Here is an 18,345-nt window from a genome sequence, read left to right as displayed (position 1 = left end):
ATGACCATGATAATGTTGAAACATTCTGAGATTGGGTGTTGCCCTTCAGACTACACATTCATGATGCCTACGCCGTGGTCACTTTCCCCACTTCAAGACTACAAGTGCCGTGTTCACAGGGCTGAACATGTGTGTGAGTGGCTTGATAACACAGGCACTATTACACCTTGCCTAGACCGGTGTATCACTTGATCTTAATACCATTGAATTTTTGTGATACACTTCGGAAAATCGGGTAAAATAGACATCAGCATCTCGGTAAGTTGGTGTCCTTATATGATCTGATCAGAGAGAAGTAAGTGGATGTGGAATACCTGCAGAACCTTGTGGACTCATTCATTGCTGATCAAGGCAATTATCAGAGCCAGGTGTTGGTACCCGCTATTAGCGATATCTTCAAGGGCTGACTGATTTTTCGTCCGCTGATGTCCCTTGCTAATAATAATCAATAGTAGTAAAGTTATCATTGAAAGGGAATAAACTTCCACTACTCTACTTGTTTTCTTATATACAATCTTCCTATTTAGTGTTCGGAATGTTCCTTTTAAACACAAACACTATTCCGTTCCTCTCTTCATAAAGAAGTGCTTTTTATTCCTGGTTTCTTAAAATGAAGCAAGTTCAGTTCATAATAGGTCTTTATTAACTTAGTTATTGGGAGTTTCTGCAGGAAACTAACTTAACTATTACGTTTATTAACACAAAATTGTGTGTACTTACGATAAAGTTTAAATTTTTTTTTATTTGTGCTGCTTCAAATTCAACAAACCTCCAATTGAACACCATTCACGTCCAAAGATGCACTTTCCTGCAGCTGACAATTTCGTGCTGACTGCTCGTTCGGGATATTCAGAATCACATAACTAGACTTTCAAGTTGTCCAGATTAGCTGGTTTCTGTTAATGCATCTGTCTTGACATCTCCCCATAGCTAATAATCAAGATATCTGGTGATCTGCAAGCCAAGGTGAAGGACAAAATGTAGTGTCCCCTCCCCCCCCCCTTTTTTTTGTGTGTGTTTTGTTTTTAACACGTGGAGCTTTGAAGTTTCATGCATAGATACCTGTCACCATTTGCCGTGTTTTCTAGGAAGAAAAATGGACCAATGATTTGGTGCATTGAAGCAGTGACTTTGAGACTTCCCCGTATATAGAACTCATGTGGACTTTTAATCCCTCAAACTTAGCAGTTGTGCCTTTTTACTTTTCCCGAAACATGTGCCCAGAACAGAATATGACAGGGTGTTACAATCACCTTGTAAACAAGTATGAATTCACAAAATTCCATTCTCATATCATAGTTTTTGCCTATCAGGTCGTGTACATATTTCCACTTGTAGAACAGAGTCCACTTTCTTGCGTACGGTCTTTGTAGCATGGACATCGGCATTCCCAGTATCTTCGTTAAAGCAATTTTATTGCATTGTTCCATGCTTTTCTGCACGGTCTAAATCAAATAGTCACTAGTTCCTAGCGTTCTTGAGACTTTTGTTAAGATTTCAACTACGCAAACCACACCACACACTGTGACTTTCCTTGTAAGACTAATCTTGACTAGTTTGGTCAAACGAAACTTCCTTCATGTCATTAGTTTAGTAGCGGGGACTACTACTCACTGAATGGGCAATAAAGACTTGAAACCGTTCGTGTTACACTTAACACAATGATGCTAAAAGTGTCTTACTACTGAAAATTCATCCTGTGGCAATACATTAGTAAATATTACGTGGGCCGTAAGTCGCTTCACTACAGTTATTCAGTTCAAGACTAGAGTAGTAGTAGTAGCAGCTGACAATACAGTATAGTGTGGTTCATGAATAAATTCCTCGTCACTATGGAAACACAGTAAGAAACGTCTTAAATGGAAAGTTTAATAACTGTACTGGTCAACGAGGCACTACTGAATGTCTAGCGGGTTCATTGTATCTCATCCCAATGGACCTTTCGGTCTGAGGACTAACGAAAGAAAATTCTATTTGGAAAAAATTACGGATCTACAGCATTTAAAAGAGGTATATTACTACTGAATTTGACAAATTATCATCCAACAGCACATGACGATAATTTAATATACAAGTTGTGCATTAAAAATGAAACAGAATATTTTGAACACTTGGTTTGGGTAATTTAACTTAATGTCAGACAATATGGAATTATTGGCCCATCCACTATATATTTATGTCTGATAGAAAAGTACCTTCCAAAATGTAACTTACATTTCTCCCCCCACAGTTTAAAAAAAGTACATGTGTCTTTTGTTAGATGAAGTTTTAAAATACTCTGACTACACGAGTTATTCAGATATTTCACTTGGTTCGATAAGATATATTTACATCAGGAAAACTCAAATTCATAGGTTTCATAAAAACTTTCTTGTGCATGAAACGTATTTTTTATTTTATTTTTACCCTTCACTGACCACTAGATTCGTCAATACATTTAACAATATATATATCTTCTAATACACAATATAAACTTTATAAAGTGTTAACATTCAGAACAAACCCTGGCCAAGAATTGCACTTTTAATTGTAAGAATATCACTACGTACTAAAATAGTTTAAAATTCACATGATTCAGACACAAAGAATATGGCGCTATATATCTTGAGGCACATAATTTGTACAGTTAAGGAAGATTGTCGAACTTTACAATAAATGTTGACAATTGAACACAAATAGGCACACAATTTCACAGACATATATATTAACTAGGTGTACAAAATAATACTTTGTTAGTATTAAAATCATTTATTTAATTTCTTGCATGGTCTTAAACAAAACAAATACTGTTTGCTTCTTTGAATTGGAAACTTAACAATATAATAAATTCTTAAGTATCACACAGAAAGCTCACGTATCTTACCTACATACTTTCAGAAAACCTTTACATTTTTGAACACAACATGCTCCCAGACATACTTGTGTAATGTCAAGAAAGGAACTCAATACAGAACATTAAAATTAATATTTCGTTTACTACAAGTCCAAACATTTAAGTACCCATAATACTCAGTGGCGTATTTAGGTTTTTATTTCGGGGGGGTGCTATGCACAACACGAGAAAGGTGGGGGTGGGGGAAATTGCCCACCTGAGTTTGAGAATTAAATATATTTTAATTTAATGCATAAATTGAAGTTTTAAGGGCAAGAATTGCAGACTGGTGAATCTTATGTGATATGATACACACAAAAATTTATCAGTGAATCTAATCTTTTATTCTGTGCATGTTGCAAGAATTCCAAGGAAAAGCAAATAGAATAATATTTCTTAGCATGAAGATAATTAATATCTATGAAGTAAGTTAAAGTGTTGTGTGCATGTATCTGCACGAGTAAATAAAGTGTTTTGGGAAAGTTATTTTTTTAAGTAACAGCAGTGGAATCGTTACGCGAGTGTCATACTAGTGAGTTGTTCAGAAGTGCTTAGGATTTGTGAAGTTTCAATTTGTGACTGTGTGTATTTTGGAGCAACACGACTTCTACAGATCTTGATATTTTAATGGAACAATTAGCAAGAGCGTCTGTGGATCAGTCGGGAATTACTTTCAAGAAGAAGCTTAAGCTGAATACAGGACGATCAGGAAGTGGTACAAGCAATTAATTCCTGTCAAGATCTCCAGTTCTTGAATATGGAGGATAACACGTTGGCTGTGATGCCTCTAAAGCCATTGCTAAGGTGTTAGAATCCCATCCTTGTCGCCACTGCTGTGACTTTTACAAATGAAAACTATTTTCCCAAAACCAGGCTACTCTATTTACTAGTACAGATACATGCACACAACACTTCAAATTACCTCATAAATACTAATTGTTATCTTCATGCTAAGAAATAATATTCTATTTGCTTTTCCGTGCAATGCTTGCAACATGCACACTTGTATTCTCCACTCCTACACACAAAACTGTCGACTCATGCCAAACGCATCAGACTAGTATCCTCTTCCACTTCAGATACAGATCATTTACTATACTATCACATTCTTCAAAGACTATTCACTATTACAAATGTGTTTTGTGTTATACTTTAATTCCAAATTGAAATTATAACTACAGTTCATTATATCGTGTTGTGAAATTGTGCACCCTTTATTTTAATAATGAAATAATCAAATTTACTATAGAATGAAATTTTCACAGAAATTTTGAAGACTTAACTTCAACCTTTACTTAAATAAATAGGCTATTAAGTATTCTATCATTTCAATGAGGTAAGATAATGAAATACACAAATACTAAAAATAATTGAATACGTGTATCAATTCAAGCGTATTTTACCATCTTGAACTCCAACATATAATACGAGGTATATGTAAGTAGCCTTACTTTATATCCATTTATACATTAAAATCTAACTACAAGTAATACCATCAAAGAATATAATATTTGTATTAAGTATCAGTATAAAATATATATATGTATGTATGTATATAAATGAATAAAAACATCTATATTCTAATTTAAACATTTACAACTTGAGATTTTTAGATATAAAAATACATTTAATACATTCTTCCTTTTAGGGGTATTGGTTGAACTGTATAACTTATCTCCACAATATAAAAATTAAACATCTCCACAGTGAGAATATTTTATAAATCAAATTAACACTTCTAGGAAACTATTCTAGGTTACTATTCTAGGAAATAGAAAGTAATATTAACAGCTGATATTGTTTAAATTGTAGATATTGACAATAGAAGTCGTGAAGTACTTCAAATTTATTACGAAAACTGTATATCTCTATTTACACCAAACATTTAATTTGAATTGTACATCGACAACAATTTTTGCTTTTCAATAAAATGTCTTCTTTAAGTTTCAAAATTATTCCTTAGATCTTTGAACGTCAACACTGCTCTAAGAATTTATCACGTAGCATCGGTCGATTCGTTTATTTTAGTTTTATATTCCATGTTGTGTTCAGTAGCTATGGTGACTGGACTACTATCCGAAATCAAACACGGAACTTCCATGCGCATTAAAGGCAAACACAATAACCACCACACTGCTTACGAACATGTAGTTAAGAAAGTTTCTCTGCAGCCAGACTCAGGAATGGGTCAAAATATTTATTAAATGAGTTGTATTTAGACATATTCCTAAGTTGATAGTTAAAGATTATTCTGAACAATAAGGAATATATTGAAAAATGTTGATAGCTAAAATAAATTTCAACTTTGAAGACATTAATAAATCATGTTACGAATTCAAATTTTTTTCTTTCTTTGGTTTCTAAAGTATTCATAACAAAATGTGACACTGTTCGGCCTACCTTACTATCAAACTTAAGCTATTCAAGATGTGCAGAGATCATCCGAGAGAGATCTGAAGAAAATGTACCACTTACGAAACTAGAAGATATAGAAAAGTCATATCCAAGATATAAAGAATTAATAGAAGTACCTAAGGAAAACGTGTCATCTGCGGAATCAAAAGGTTGCCACATACGGAACCAGAAAAGTCATGCAAGATACAGAGAATACAAGATGAATGTTTCAGAAAAAACATACTGTAAGCATGTGTTAACTTAAAGCAGTAAATCATAACGCTGGTGCAAAAACTACAAAAAGATGTGGTTTGAAAAGTGCTACGAAGAATGAAATGCAATGAAACTCATTTGTTTCTGACTGCAAAGGTACTCCTTATAATTCGTCACTAAGTTCTTCTACGGTTTTAATTACATGATATAACATGTCATTTCCGCATACTGAGTTAGTATGTTTATCAAAAAGTAGATCAATCTTATAGAAAAACCATGTACAATGAATTAAAATGCTGACCGATACTTACACTGAAGTTCGCTTCTTTTTAAGACTATGACGTAAGAACGTTAGTATGAAGTGACGTCAAAGAACAATTACAAATACAAATAACTAAGACATTTGTAACGTCCGTTGGTCAGTTTCCTTTACATTATCTAAATCTAATAATTTTCTTCAAAACAATAAGTACATAGCGTATTTTCTTCAGATAAATGCAATTATTCAAAAAAATATTTTTATAAAATTTCTAACCTAAATCCCATTAAAACCTTTATATTCTTAATTAAGCACAGAGAATATAAATAATAGTTATTCAAATAATTTTCAGAGTAATTTTTTTTTTCGAGCTGACAGCGAGATAAAACTAGATCTAGATATAAAATACGGTAATATGATGACAGACTGCTTCAGATGAAGCTTCGAAATCTAAAATGGTTTGGGAATTTGAGAATCACAAATAAGAACTTTGCAATTTCGAATTATTTCTCGCGAACTAAATTTTCGCAACTTATTAATATTTGTTTGTTTACTTTTTCATATTTATATATTCTCTTTTTCGTATGTTGACACTACGATTTCAACCTTTTCGTAAGCCTAAAGTGGGACACACTTATTGAACATGTGAAGATCGCAGGTTTCTCATGCACAAAATTTGTGCATGGAACAATTAAAAATAATAGGAAGAAATACACATATTTATAAATGAAAATTGCAATGAAACTTTTAAAAACTCGTAGCGTCATCTTGCTGGCGGTCAGTTGAACACAAGTTATGGACTATTGAACTGGCCAATGAGTAACTTCAATGGAAAGAATTTAATTGCTAGCAATACGAAAAATCTTAGCGATAGCGAAAGTCATAGATACACTTGGTGGGGCGAAATTTACAAATGTCACTAAAAATATCTGTCGCATATTTTTAAATGGTTTTGGATAATTTGGGGTCCCGCCATATAACGCGCCTCTCTTAGGCGTAATAAGAGTCGTTGAAAATTTTCTTAAAATTCGGAATAAGTGACAACCCTAGTTGACACTGACGCACAAATCAACTTTGGTATCTTTTGAAAATTCTAATCTCTTTACATTTTGCTAAAATGCTAGCAGCAGCTTAAGCGCTATACACAAAGCACAGTTCATATATTCTTTTTAAATACATTATTTTAGGGAAATAGTAATTCTCAGTCAACGAAATAAGTATCACTGCAATTTTTCGAAGTATTTATGAATTAAAATTGAGAACAAATTTCGACTATATATAGTATACATTTTAATTAATCTATTTACATTTAATGTAGTTTTTTTGTACTTTCATGTACACAAAGCTACTTAATTTTTCTACGTAAATTGGAAATAAAATTTGTTTCACAGCAGAATGATCACCGTCATTGTACATATGATGCAGTTCTCAAAAAGGCTTTGGGAAGTTAAGTTGGAGACTGCTCCAACCAACTCTTATCACATCATACAGCATATGAAGCTGTGAAAGATGTCTATGTATCTATACAAAATTACAAACTTGCAGGAATTTAAATTAAAATTGCAGATATTGACGCGAATGTGCAGAGATTTTTATTATCCTGTATAATATGAAATAACTAAAATATCAATGTTTCTGAAAGATTTGCCTTTGCTGATAGCAACTTTTATTCGAGCACATATGGCGCAAATAGATTTAAGTTTTATTCTAAAAAAGGAAAAAAAAATGCTGCTACTATCAATGAGAGTGAAAAACTTGAAATTCTTATATTCGTACAAATGGTAATTTATTATTATTTATATAACTAACTATATAGAGTATGAAAAAAGAACGCACCTCGTGGATTTCCCAAGTCCTTAGAGATCTGTCTTTCTTAGCAACGATGGTTATTAACCCTTTTCTTTTGTATATCGAATTTAAAATCCATTCTAGCACTTGAAGAATTCATGCTATCACAACTAGTATACAAATTCATTAAAACAAAAAATAAAATTTTTCCCTATGTTCTTACTTCCAACACCTTAATTTTCTCGTATTGTTGCGTCCTTATGTTGAATTTCATATGCAACATTAAGCTTTAACACGAGTGGAGAAACTCAAGAAATTCAAACTGAATGTGACTTGCTATAATACAAGCTTTTCAAATTTCCATGATAAAGATACATTTCCAATTCCAACAAGTAATTCTTAAGTTTTGTAGCCAATAACGCTGTTGAAAGAAAAATGGAGAAAATAAAACCGTAAGGTGGAAAAGGGCCAAACTATTAATATTTGGAAGGATTTGTCTACGAACTGAAAAATTTCAATATCCGCCTAGTTATCTTCATTTAGTATAAGATTAAAATTTGTGATTGAGATAAAATTTTAGAGGGCCTGTATGGTAATTCACATTCAGTATGTAATGTAGTTACTCTTATTGCACATTTTACATAAAGAATAGTTATGATTTCCAACACCTTATATCTATAAACGAATACGCTAAAATAATATCAAAGAAAAAATTAAAGTGCAAATAAAACAATTTGTGTGTGTGCCTATATGGAAGTTTTCATTTTACACGAGTATTTCCTTTCTTGCGAGATCCATAATCATTCCACCTACAACAAATTCAATGTTTACGATACAAAAGATTGGATTCCGTAATTCTCAACTTCTTTTTTTTTTCCTCCACTATCTTCTAATAATGGTACATACGTACCTATTACTCTCTCATATACTCATTTTGAACTAGTATGAGAAACTAAATTCTGGTAGTACCAAAAATATAGTTACAATAATACATTGTTGTGGGTAAAATAGATGACCAATCTTTTGTTTCAGAGTCACATAATTAGAAACAAATACAAAATCTTAACTTCAGTCTTTTCTTTACGAGTCATAAACCTACTACATTTCTAGCTCTACCATAAAAAATAAAAAATTAAGAAAACTAAATACTTTCATCAAGTTCGCAATATAGATACTTTACAATCAACCAACAGCCTCTGAGTTATGGCTATTAGAGAACAATTTATTATGACACCAAAGCAAGCAACAGCTTCTTGTAATCCCCGGATGTGTCATCCTGAAAGAAAGAAAAAAATCATATTAAACGAAAATTTATAAATATACACTACTTCCAAGTATAATGGTCCCTTCTTCCTCTTCGTATCAAAACCTGAGACTTAATCCCAAGAGACGCTTACATAATATAAAGATCCCTAATCCTATAAAGATCCCAGATCCCTAATCCAGGTATTGCTCTTTAGGAAATTAAACTAGCTATTAATCAATATTTAGGGAAAAAAGGGAAATTTCCTTCATCTAGGAATATAGCACCTTCATTCAAGGCTCGGTAATACGAAATAATCTCAAACTCCACAGCTTGTCATCCCCTTACATGAGGAATCAGCTGTGTAAAATAATCTAATCCAGCTAGTCAAACACAACTAACTAACTATAAAAAAAAAACTCGAAGAAAAACGAGACCTCTGGAGCACGAAGGCTCCTCCCGAAAGAAAATTCAGTCTCAACTGCTCGAAAAGAATGAAGAATCTGCCATCCTTCTGTTATTTCCCTTCTTTCTTATATACTACAGGGTGTCTACTGGAATACCAGAAAGTAAATTCATGACTTTTTCATGACTTTTTTGTTCAAATTTTCATGACCATGGCGATAAAAATTTACCATTAGTAATAATAAACCCCTACCATCAGTGGTGCATCGGAACTATGCGGGTTGCTAGTCTTAAATGTCACTTGTTGTGAATCTTAAAGAAAGAATCTAAAATTCTGCCGCCTTGTGCTCGAGCACAGAATAGCACTTACCTAAATACGGGCCTGCTCTTACCAGTTAATCACTCTATACTGTATTTGAAGTTTTAATTCTGAGTATAATTATCCATCTAGCAGAAATTTGTCTAAAATTAAGCACTCAGAGAACTGCCCAAAGACAAAACAAATTATAAAAGAAATTCGTTTTAAAAAAATAGATCATCAAATTTAAAATCTGAATATTAAACTAATATTATTTGCATAAGTCTAAAGGCCCAAAAATACACAATTTACATTTCTTAGAAGTAAAGAAATAGCAGATCACAAAGTTGGACAGTAAAAAGTTGTTACTATATTACAGAGACTAGAAGATGAAATGGGGAGCAGCTAGGAAGACAGTAAAGTACCAGTTAGCCAGCACTAAATGGTAAGGGAAATTCTCACAATTACTGACCTGATACAACTGTTTCAGTACATGCAGTATGAGGTATAAAAGTATGAAGTATAAAAATATACTCTGAGATTTCAGATTTTCATGACCAGTTGGGTAAATAAAGGACTTTTTCATGACTTTCATGACCACTAAGCAAAATATATGACTTTTTCATGACTTTCATGACCAGTAGACACCCTGTACTATTTTACAACCCCCCCTCACTCCGCAACAACGGGAGAGCTATCAATCTGCTTAGCAGTGTTTCAAACTAAACTAGTTAGCTACCAAAAACAAAACTTTAGCCTAATTTTTATATTATATATATATATATATATATACATATGATTAATAAGTATTTACCATATTTTATCATGTTTTTACCGGCGCTGGTACTAACTACTAATTATATATTTATTAATGGAATCAAAGAAAATAATATGAATATTAAATTACTTTATAATATATGTAGATATATATACAAAAACTAGCAATGAGCCTGAAAGTGCTCATTGCACAAGGAGTCACTGGACATTGCTGCCAATGCATGGGATCAATCCATCCTCACAGACGCATGCCGAGAAACATGTGGTTTTATAACAATAGGCTGCGTAGTGAATTTAAACATTGGTAGGAATTCAGACTGCCTCAGGACGACGTGCGCACACACGAGCTGAGTGATTTTAGAAAGGGCATTATCACTGGATGTTAGTATAGCCATCACAGTTACCCGAAGTCAACGGTTGACGAGGTAATAACGAAATGGACATGTGCAGGTATCACCAATGCAGTTAAACGGCCCGAACGTCCGATGACAGGAGAATAGTGAAAAGGGTGATACGTTCAAATTGTCATCAACCTGACCATCACTCGAACAATACATGACTCGACTGGCACGATGTAACGACCATAAAACACGGAAAGTGAACCAAGGAAGACTGATGGATGATGAATCAAGGTGCACACGTTTCCAGTTAGATAAGGAGGGTTTGGGTGAGACGCCAACCCAGCATACGCTTCTCAGCTGACTGTGCCAAAAGTGAAATTCGAAGGTGGTGATGTTAGTATGAAGTGCTCTGTGGTGGTATGAGCAGCGTCCGCTGCTTGCCCGTAGTAGCACGATACTTGAATATTTTGGACAACTTAATGCTTCCTACACTGTGGCAGTAGATTACAATATTCATGCCTCTGATCCGCCATTGTTATGACAGTTCTCTCAAAGTTCCAACTCAACTTCATCGAGCATCTGTAGGATGAACTGGAACGCCATTTGAGGTTCCATTTGCCAGTAGGACTACGTGCCACCTTGGAGGAAAAAGGACGAGAGAGGAGAGAAATGGATTGCCGTAACACTTGGTGTTATTAGAAACTAATGAAATTCTCCCAGGAATGAGCACATTGTGACTCGGGCGAAAGAAAGAGTTTATTATGAAGTTAAGTTGTCAAATTCCAGCAGCGTCTTACATTTTCATTTCTAAGCCGTCTTACAAACACATCTCTTTCCCTACATTGATGATGAAAAATAAATAAATATATGTCACAATTTCTTTCTTTTTAAAAAAATAATATCAGCCATCATTTGAATAATTGGATTACCATTCCCCCCCATCCTCATTTTTTTTTTCTTTTTTCTTCAGTTAATTATGAAGCTCAATCACATTTTCAGACTACAAGAACTTCAAAATGTGCGTAACTTAGGACAGTTAGAAAATTAAACATTAAGGCAGAGTAAAATTTTTGCTAATGCGCACTACATGATACAAATTACTTAATTAAATTAAGGATAATTCTTTTTCCAAGAATGCAAGCTCTAAAGTGAAGATTTATGAAGTTTTACGAACTAGATAAAATTTAAAGAGCTTTTCTTCATATTCTTAATTTTGGTGTCCAAGAATGTCCCCTACGTGGATTAATAATCAATAAGCATAGCAGCAGAAGAGTTACTGATGAAAACCCCACAAAGGATTGAAATAATTTAAATAACATTTTTTGGGATACAAGGTTAGTATTTCATTTTAATATAGAATAACGTTTCTCACTTGCATAGATAAAGCGCGCACGGCGTACAGTTCGAAAAATTTAAAGAAATAATTTTCTTCCCGTATTAGATATGGTGTTTCAAAATTAATATCGGGGTTTTAAGGTTTCTTATTACAGTTAACTTGCAATTATAAATAATACATCAAATGGAAGTGCAACTCAAGTTTTGTACGCACTCGTTCTTCTGCCGTTAGAAAGCACTAGTAGCAAAGATGGTGACTAGAGAGCAGAAAGTTTTTGCGTGTTTAATATTTTGAAAAGACTGAGTCTGTAGTTATAATGCAACGTGCTTTCCGTATTAAATTCAATTGCAATCCACCACGTGATAACATCCGTAGATGGTATCATCAGTTTGAAAACACCGGCTGTCTGTGCAAAGGGAATAACACGGAACGACTAAGAGTGACTGAAGAAAGTGTAAAACGAGTGAGAGTGTCATGCGTAGCCCCAAGATCAGAAGGCCAGTCGTAAATTAGCAATTTCACTGACGTCTGTCTGGAGAATTTTAAGGAGATCGGGGAATTTTAAGAGAATTGAAGCATTTGTTGCAATAATTACTCCAAACACAGTGATCAAGGCTTGGGAAGTACTTGTAACGTATATATAACTTACTATTCTTATATTTTACACGTTACATTTAGCTCACAGCTCGTATAATTTTTAACTATATCTCAACACGATCAAATTACATGAAGTCCAACACGTCACCTTGTAACATTACCTTTTTATTATTCTTTTCACAACTCCATTAATTATACTAATTTTTCCTTATGGTTGTCATAGCAACAAAATCAACAGATTTTCAGCTACTACGATTAAATCTTATTTCTTTTTATTTAGAATCAACAACATATCTTTCTTCTTCTTCTTCTTCTACTCGATAGATTGTGTACTTTTAACCGTTGCCCAAAATCAAGATACGAAAATGGAAGTAATTTATCGCATAGATATACAATATCGTTGTATACTCTATCGACTCGATGTGTGGCGTGTGACGAATAATCCTCCTTCAACATATACAACCTTATGTTTATTACTTTTACAGTAGTATGTTTCCAAATCCACACAAAAATCATATTTACTTGATACTTTTTTTTTCTTTCTTCATTTCATTCATTAACTGAGAAACAAATTGGAACAGTAGAACAGTGATACTAAGAAGGCTTAATTAGGTTTTCACGAACTTCTTCCTGGTACTTAGTCTTTGGTTTTATTCCGCTTAAAAGCAGAATGCTACAATCATTGAATAAATTTCAATAAAATTAGCCTTATAGTACTGATAAAAGCCAAATGCGAACTATGTTATCAATAGAGTCGTCAATACTTACCGAAATGAAACTCTCCAAAGTTTTGCCATATAACCTCTGGAACTCCTGCTTGATTTCTCCCATATCAATTTCACATCGTGTCGCTATAATTCTGATGAGAGGTTTGTCTTTGGTACCAGCTCCAGCCATGCTGTCATGCAAACGCTCGGCAAAGAATTTGGGTTTATTTTTCACAGACTTCACTGTGAAGAAAAGTTTCACAAGAATTAACATTTTACGTAAAATAGTAAAGTCGAGTTTCTATCTAATTAGAGGAAATCTTCTTTAATTTTTCTCTGCTTTCTGTATAATCATTGTTAATACTAAAAATGAAAGTCTGTAATAGTTATAATAGATAGAATGCCGGAGCTAAAACGTTTAATCCAGAGAAATTTAAATTCATGCAATTTAATGACAATGAATAGGTTTGAAACCAAACATAACTCCAATCACTTCCATGTATTTGAGAACTATAATTTCACTATTTCATGAAAATCGTTAAACTCCCGATATGAGCTTCCTCCAACATCAAGACCTCGCCCAGTTAACTGTAGATTCACACACCATCCTAGGCAAGTCATTGACCCCTTATGAAGATAAAATTTACAACGAAATAACTAATAATTGCTCCCTTTGGAGAATGATTTACTAAAATAAATAGAAAATTAAATACCTATAGCCATCAATCCATCTTTAATGCTTCCGGAAAATTCTCTGTCAACGGCAGTCTCAAATGGATGTCCAGTGATTCTTTCATACTCCATGAAAATTTGGCGAAGTTGTGGATAGCTTCTGGAAGCCAATATTGCGTTGAAAGTAGATTCATCTGTTCCCAGCTTTAGTTCACCTAAGAAATATTAAATGGAAATCATACACATTTTCTTAGTAATTATTTTAAATTTTATGAACATTGAAGGTACTTCCAGAGTTGTTTATAAAAAAAAAAAAAAAAAAAAAAAAAAAAAAAAAAAAAAAAAAAAAAAAAAAAAAAAAAAAACTTGTATACTGAAAGCTATAGTACAATACCAGTATAACGAAATGTTGGGAAACTTCGAAATTAATTTGTTATACTGACATGTCAGTTCTCACTAACTCATTTGTTATGTCCACTGCAGGAACTACATTACTTCAACATGAAATTTACGGGACAAAAAGTATGAAATGCATAATTAAACACTAAAAACACAGCTATTTACCGTTTTTGCCCTATAGTGATTAGCATTCAAACCAGAAATGGTTGATTTCCACCACTGTCGGTGGATGCATTACCTAATCAACGAACTATTCCTAACTTTTGAGCCTCTACATCTTCGTCAAAACTTGTGGTGATCCATCAAGTAATTCGTGCGATTTTTTCCCCTCCCGGACAGATGGACAGAAAGGGGAAATATATAAAAGTTTTGATAAACCAAGCTTCTTGAAAATGGTTCTGACACAAACACATTGCACACTGAGAGACGTAGTGAATGAAAATCACGGAAGAAAATCAATGGCTCGGGAAAGGGAGACGAAAACTACAATCACTCCTACGCAGTGGTGCTATTCGAATTTTTTTTAACAATCGGTTCTATAATATATATATATATATATATATATATATATATATATATATATATATATATATATATATATATATATATATATATATATATATATATATATATATATATATATATCAAGCGGTTCTGTGAACTCTAAATATTTTAACAACCGGTTCAAGCGAACCGGCTGGATAGCACCACTGCTCCTATGCCAAGGCAAAACATCAGTTGAGCAAGGTAGTGCGTAGAAGCTCCTTCATTTGCAGTGAAAATAAAATGAAATCTCAGTTTTACATCCCACGATCATGCCGGATACGCTAAAGGAGTCTGATTAGAAATGAATGAATTGTGGAATGAAGAAAGTTGGAGGAAACGGGAGGACCCCGAGAAAAGCCAGCACACGGTGTTTGTCCATCACAAAGCTCACTTGGCGCGAGCTGGAGTCGAACCAAGGACTCCGTGTACCAAAGGTGAACGATCTACCACTGAGCCACCGCGGGCCCTCCATTCCCAGTAAATTATCTGCCAGTTATGCTAGTGTACTTATGCCTATGAATTTAATAATTCTTACTGCATAATTCTTCTGTTGATGGTGAAGTCTGATTTTACACGAAAATATTTAATAAGAACATTAAAAAAGATATTGGAAAGTGATTTTGCTAATTTCAACCATAATTATAATTCTACCACTATGTCCAATTACGCACTAACAAGCGACTTTTTTGAATTAACTATGAATAACATGTCTAAAGCTACAGCAAATAGTACAGATTCTTCTTTATCTTCACTAGTAAATTCTTACTTAACCTCCTTCCATCTGTCACAAAAATTAACGTTATAATAAAATTTTCTAAATGACCAATCCACACCGTTCTTTGATGGTTAAAAACCATTATAAACTGAAATTATGATTTGCATAACTAAGACAGCTCCAGGTACACGCAGCATTATACTGGTATTATGTCTCATACGGCATACTATGTAGTAACGGCTTAAATATACTTCTTTGAGTCAAAGTGAATATTCGCAGTTATCGACAAAAGAGTTTTAACTGCAAGTTTTCTGTTTAACAGTATTTTCAGTACAGAGACGTTACGAGACGTACATCTACAATTTAACGTGAGTTCGGAAACTCCATACGTGGGGGAACAACGATAGAGAAGCTGTTGCAGACAATGTGTAGGTGAACTCTATCACTACTACTAGTGTAAAATAATACATAAAACTAAATGTTGATAGATAAACTAACCTGCTCTTAAAAGCGACTGTGCATCTTGAGCCGCGGCAGCAGGATCCACGGCATAACTTTCATCTCTGTTACCCTACAATGAAATAATTGAAAATCAAACTTAGCAATTAACAAACTGACTAAATTCTTATTCTACCTTTACATTGAAAACTCATACTTTTCTTCTATTTGGTCTAGGAATTAATTCGTACGGGTGGACAAGAGATGGCGCAACGAACGGAGCGTCCCACAGTTCCGTATATCCACACATGTGTTGCAAACCCCTGTCATCGCGTATCGTTCGTAGTATAGGGCAGTGGATTAAAGCGTCAACAACACCAGTTTGTAGTTAAGTGAACATGGCGCAATTTGTGCCTGATAAAGTGTTTTTGCGGGGTGTCCTGCTGCATTACTTTAACATGCAGAAAAGTGCGACTGAAAGTCATCGTATTTTGGTGGAAGTGTATGGTGACCATGCTCTAGCTGAGCGAACGTGTCAGAAGTGGTTTGCACGGTTTAGAAGTGGTGATTTCGGGTTGGCAGACCAAGAGCGAGCTGGACAGCCAAAAAAATTTCAAGACGAAGAATTGACAGCATTGCTCGAGCAGGATTCGTGTCAAACGCAGGAACAACTTGCAGCAGCATTAGGCGTTGATCAAACAACAGTCTCCAAACGCTTGAAAGCCATGGGAATGATTCAAAAGATGTCACATTGGGTTCCACATGAATTGAAAGACAGAGACGTTGAAAGACGAAAAACCATTTGCGAATTGCTGCTTCAACGACAGAGCAGAAAGGGGTTTCTGCATCGAATTATTACGGGTGATGAGAAGTGGATCCATTACGAAAACCCTAAACGAAAAAAGGCCTGGGTGAAACCAGGTGAACCAGGTCCATCACAACCAAAACGAGATATTAACTATGCAAAGGTTATGCTGTGCATATGGTGGGATATGAAAGGTGTGATGTACTATGAGCTGCTGCAACCGGGTGAAACTATGAATGGAGAACGTTATCGACGACAATTAATGCGTTTGAAGCAAGCTCTGGCCAGAACACGACCAGAATGGGAGAACAGACATGATAAACTTATTGTTCAACATGATAACGCTCGCCCACATGTCGCAAAACCGGTCAAAACCTATTTAGAAAATGTCGGATGGGAAGTTTTACCCCACCCGCCGTATTCACCAGACGTTGCTCCTACGGACTACTACTTATTCGATTGCATGAACAACGATTTGATTGGACAGCGGTTTACTTCTTCAGAAGATATCGAAACATGGGTCTCTGACTGGATCGCTTCCAAGGATGAGGACTTCTTTCGCCACGGAATCCGTACATTGCCTGACAGATGGGCGAAAGTGGTGGCTAGCGATGGACAATATTTTTCTTAAGGTATTTATGTATTTTGTGTTTGTACTACAGCTTCAATGTGTGCGTACCAACCGCACGAATTAATTCCTAGACCAAATATTACAACAACAGGTCGAATCACATTTTATATATACCTAGGTAGAACTGAGCCAAAATAATTATCCTAAAGCTAAAACCACTACATAAGTAAATAGAGATTTCTGGAACCAAATAGTAAAATACGTATTTATTTGATTACTTACAAACCTTTACCGGATTTACGTCTGTGCATTCAAACTTACTTCAGAAAGAGCCAGAGCCTAGTATCACCCCCTTCCCTGTGTAAAAATCTTTAGGTGCAGTTGAATTTATAACTGTTCCTACAGTTAAGTGATTTATAAGATTTCTTATATGACAATTATTATAATAATTTACTTTATTTCGACACCAAGCTTACGAAGGGGCCTTCTATTACAGTGGAATCTAATCTACCACTGCTAGAGTATTTGTTGGAAATTATGTACTCCAGTGATAATTTAAATACACTTACCGTACAAAGAGAGACCATTAATCGTCTGAAGCTTCCAGATGTGTCTCCTTTCAAGTCACTTTCAAGAGATTTTTTGTACACTAAAATGGAAATTTAATATATTATGATTATTTACTACATATTGACGTACAATTCCATATATAAAAAACAAAATTAAAATTCAATTATTACATTTAAAAATATGGAAACGAGCTAGTCTAAAAAGTAGACTGATTTCTGGCATTAGTAGAGAGACTAGGCAATTTACTTTAGTGTCTAACAGTATGATTATACGCAATACGAATTTCCAATGAATACGAACACAGTTACAAGGGATTGAAAATTTTACAAAAGGTCTTCATTAAATTTTACAAAAGGTCTTATCTAAGTAGTCAAGTACCTCAGGCAATTGCATAGATTA

The 18,345-nt window shown here is 34.1% G+C and overlaps 1 protein-coding gene across 4 annotated transcripts in view; it reads right to left on the bottom strand.

The window, feature by feature from the left end:
- Positions 1–3,355: 3,355 nt before the first annotated feature.
- Positions 3,356–18,345, bottom strand: part of LOC145680418 (annexin B9-like) — a 35,281-nt gene continuing 20,291 nt past the window's right edge. For all 4 annotated transcript variants that reach the window (XM_081750930.1, XM_081750929.1, XM_081750932.1 and 1 more), the window contains 5 exons: positions 17,946–18,025; positions 16,061–16,133; positions 13,944–14,117; positions 13,292–13,473; positions 3,356–8,802 (listed from right to left, as the gene is read on the bottom strand). In XM_081750930.1, the coding sequence (XP_081607056.1) occupies positions 8,752–8,802; positions 13,292–13,473; positions 13,944–14,117; positions 16,061–16,133; positions 17,946–18,025 (560 nt within the window). In that variant the 3' untranslated portion in view covers positions 3,356–8,751. The remainder of the gene's footprint in view (positions 8,803–13,291; positions 13,474–13,943; positions 14,118–16,060; positions 16,134–17,945; positions 18,026–18,345) is intronic.

Source organism: Thermobia domestica, chromosome 3 (assembly GCF_964235325.1).
Source record: "Thermobia domestica chromosome 3, izTheDome1.hap1.1, whole genome shotgun sequence".
In the NCBI taxonomy this organism is placed as follows: Eukaryota; Metazoa; Arthropoda; class Insecta; order Zygentoma; family Lepismatidae; genus Thermobia; species Thermobia domestica.
Note: the sequence above shows the minus strand (reverse complement) of the source record. Positions and strands in the feature narration are given on the sequence as shown.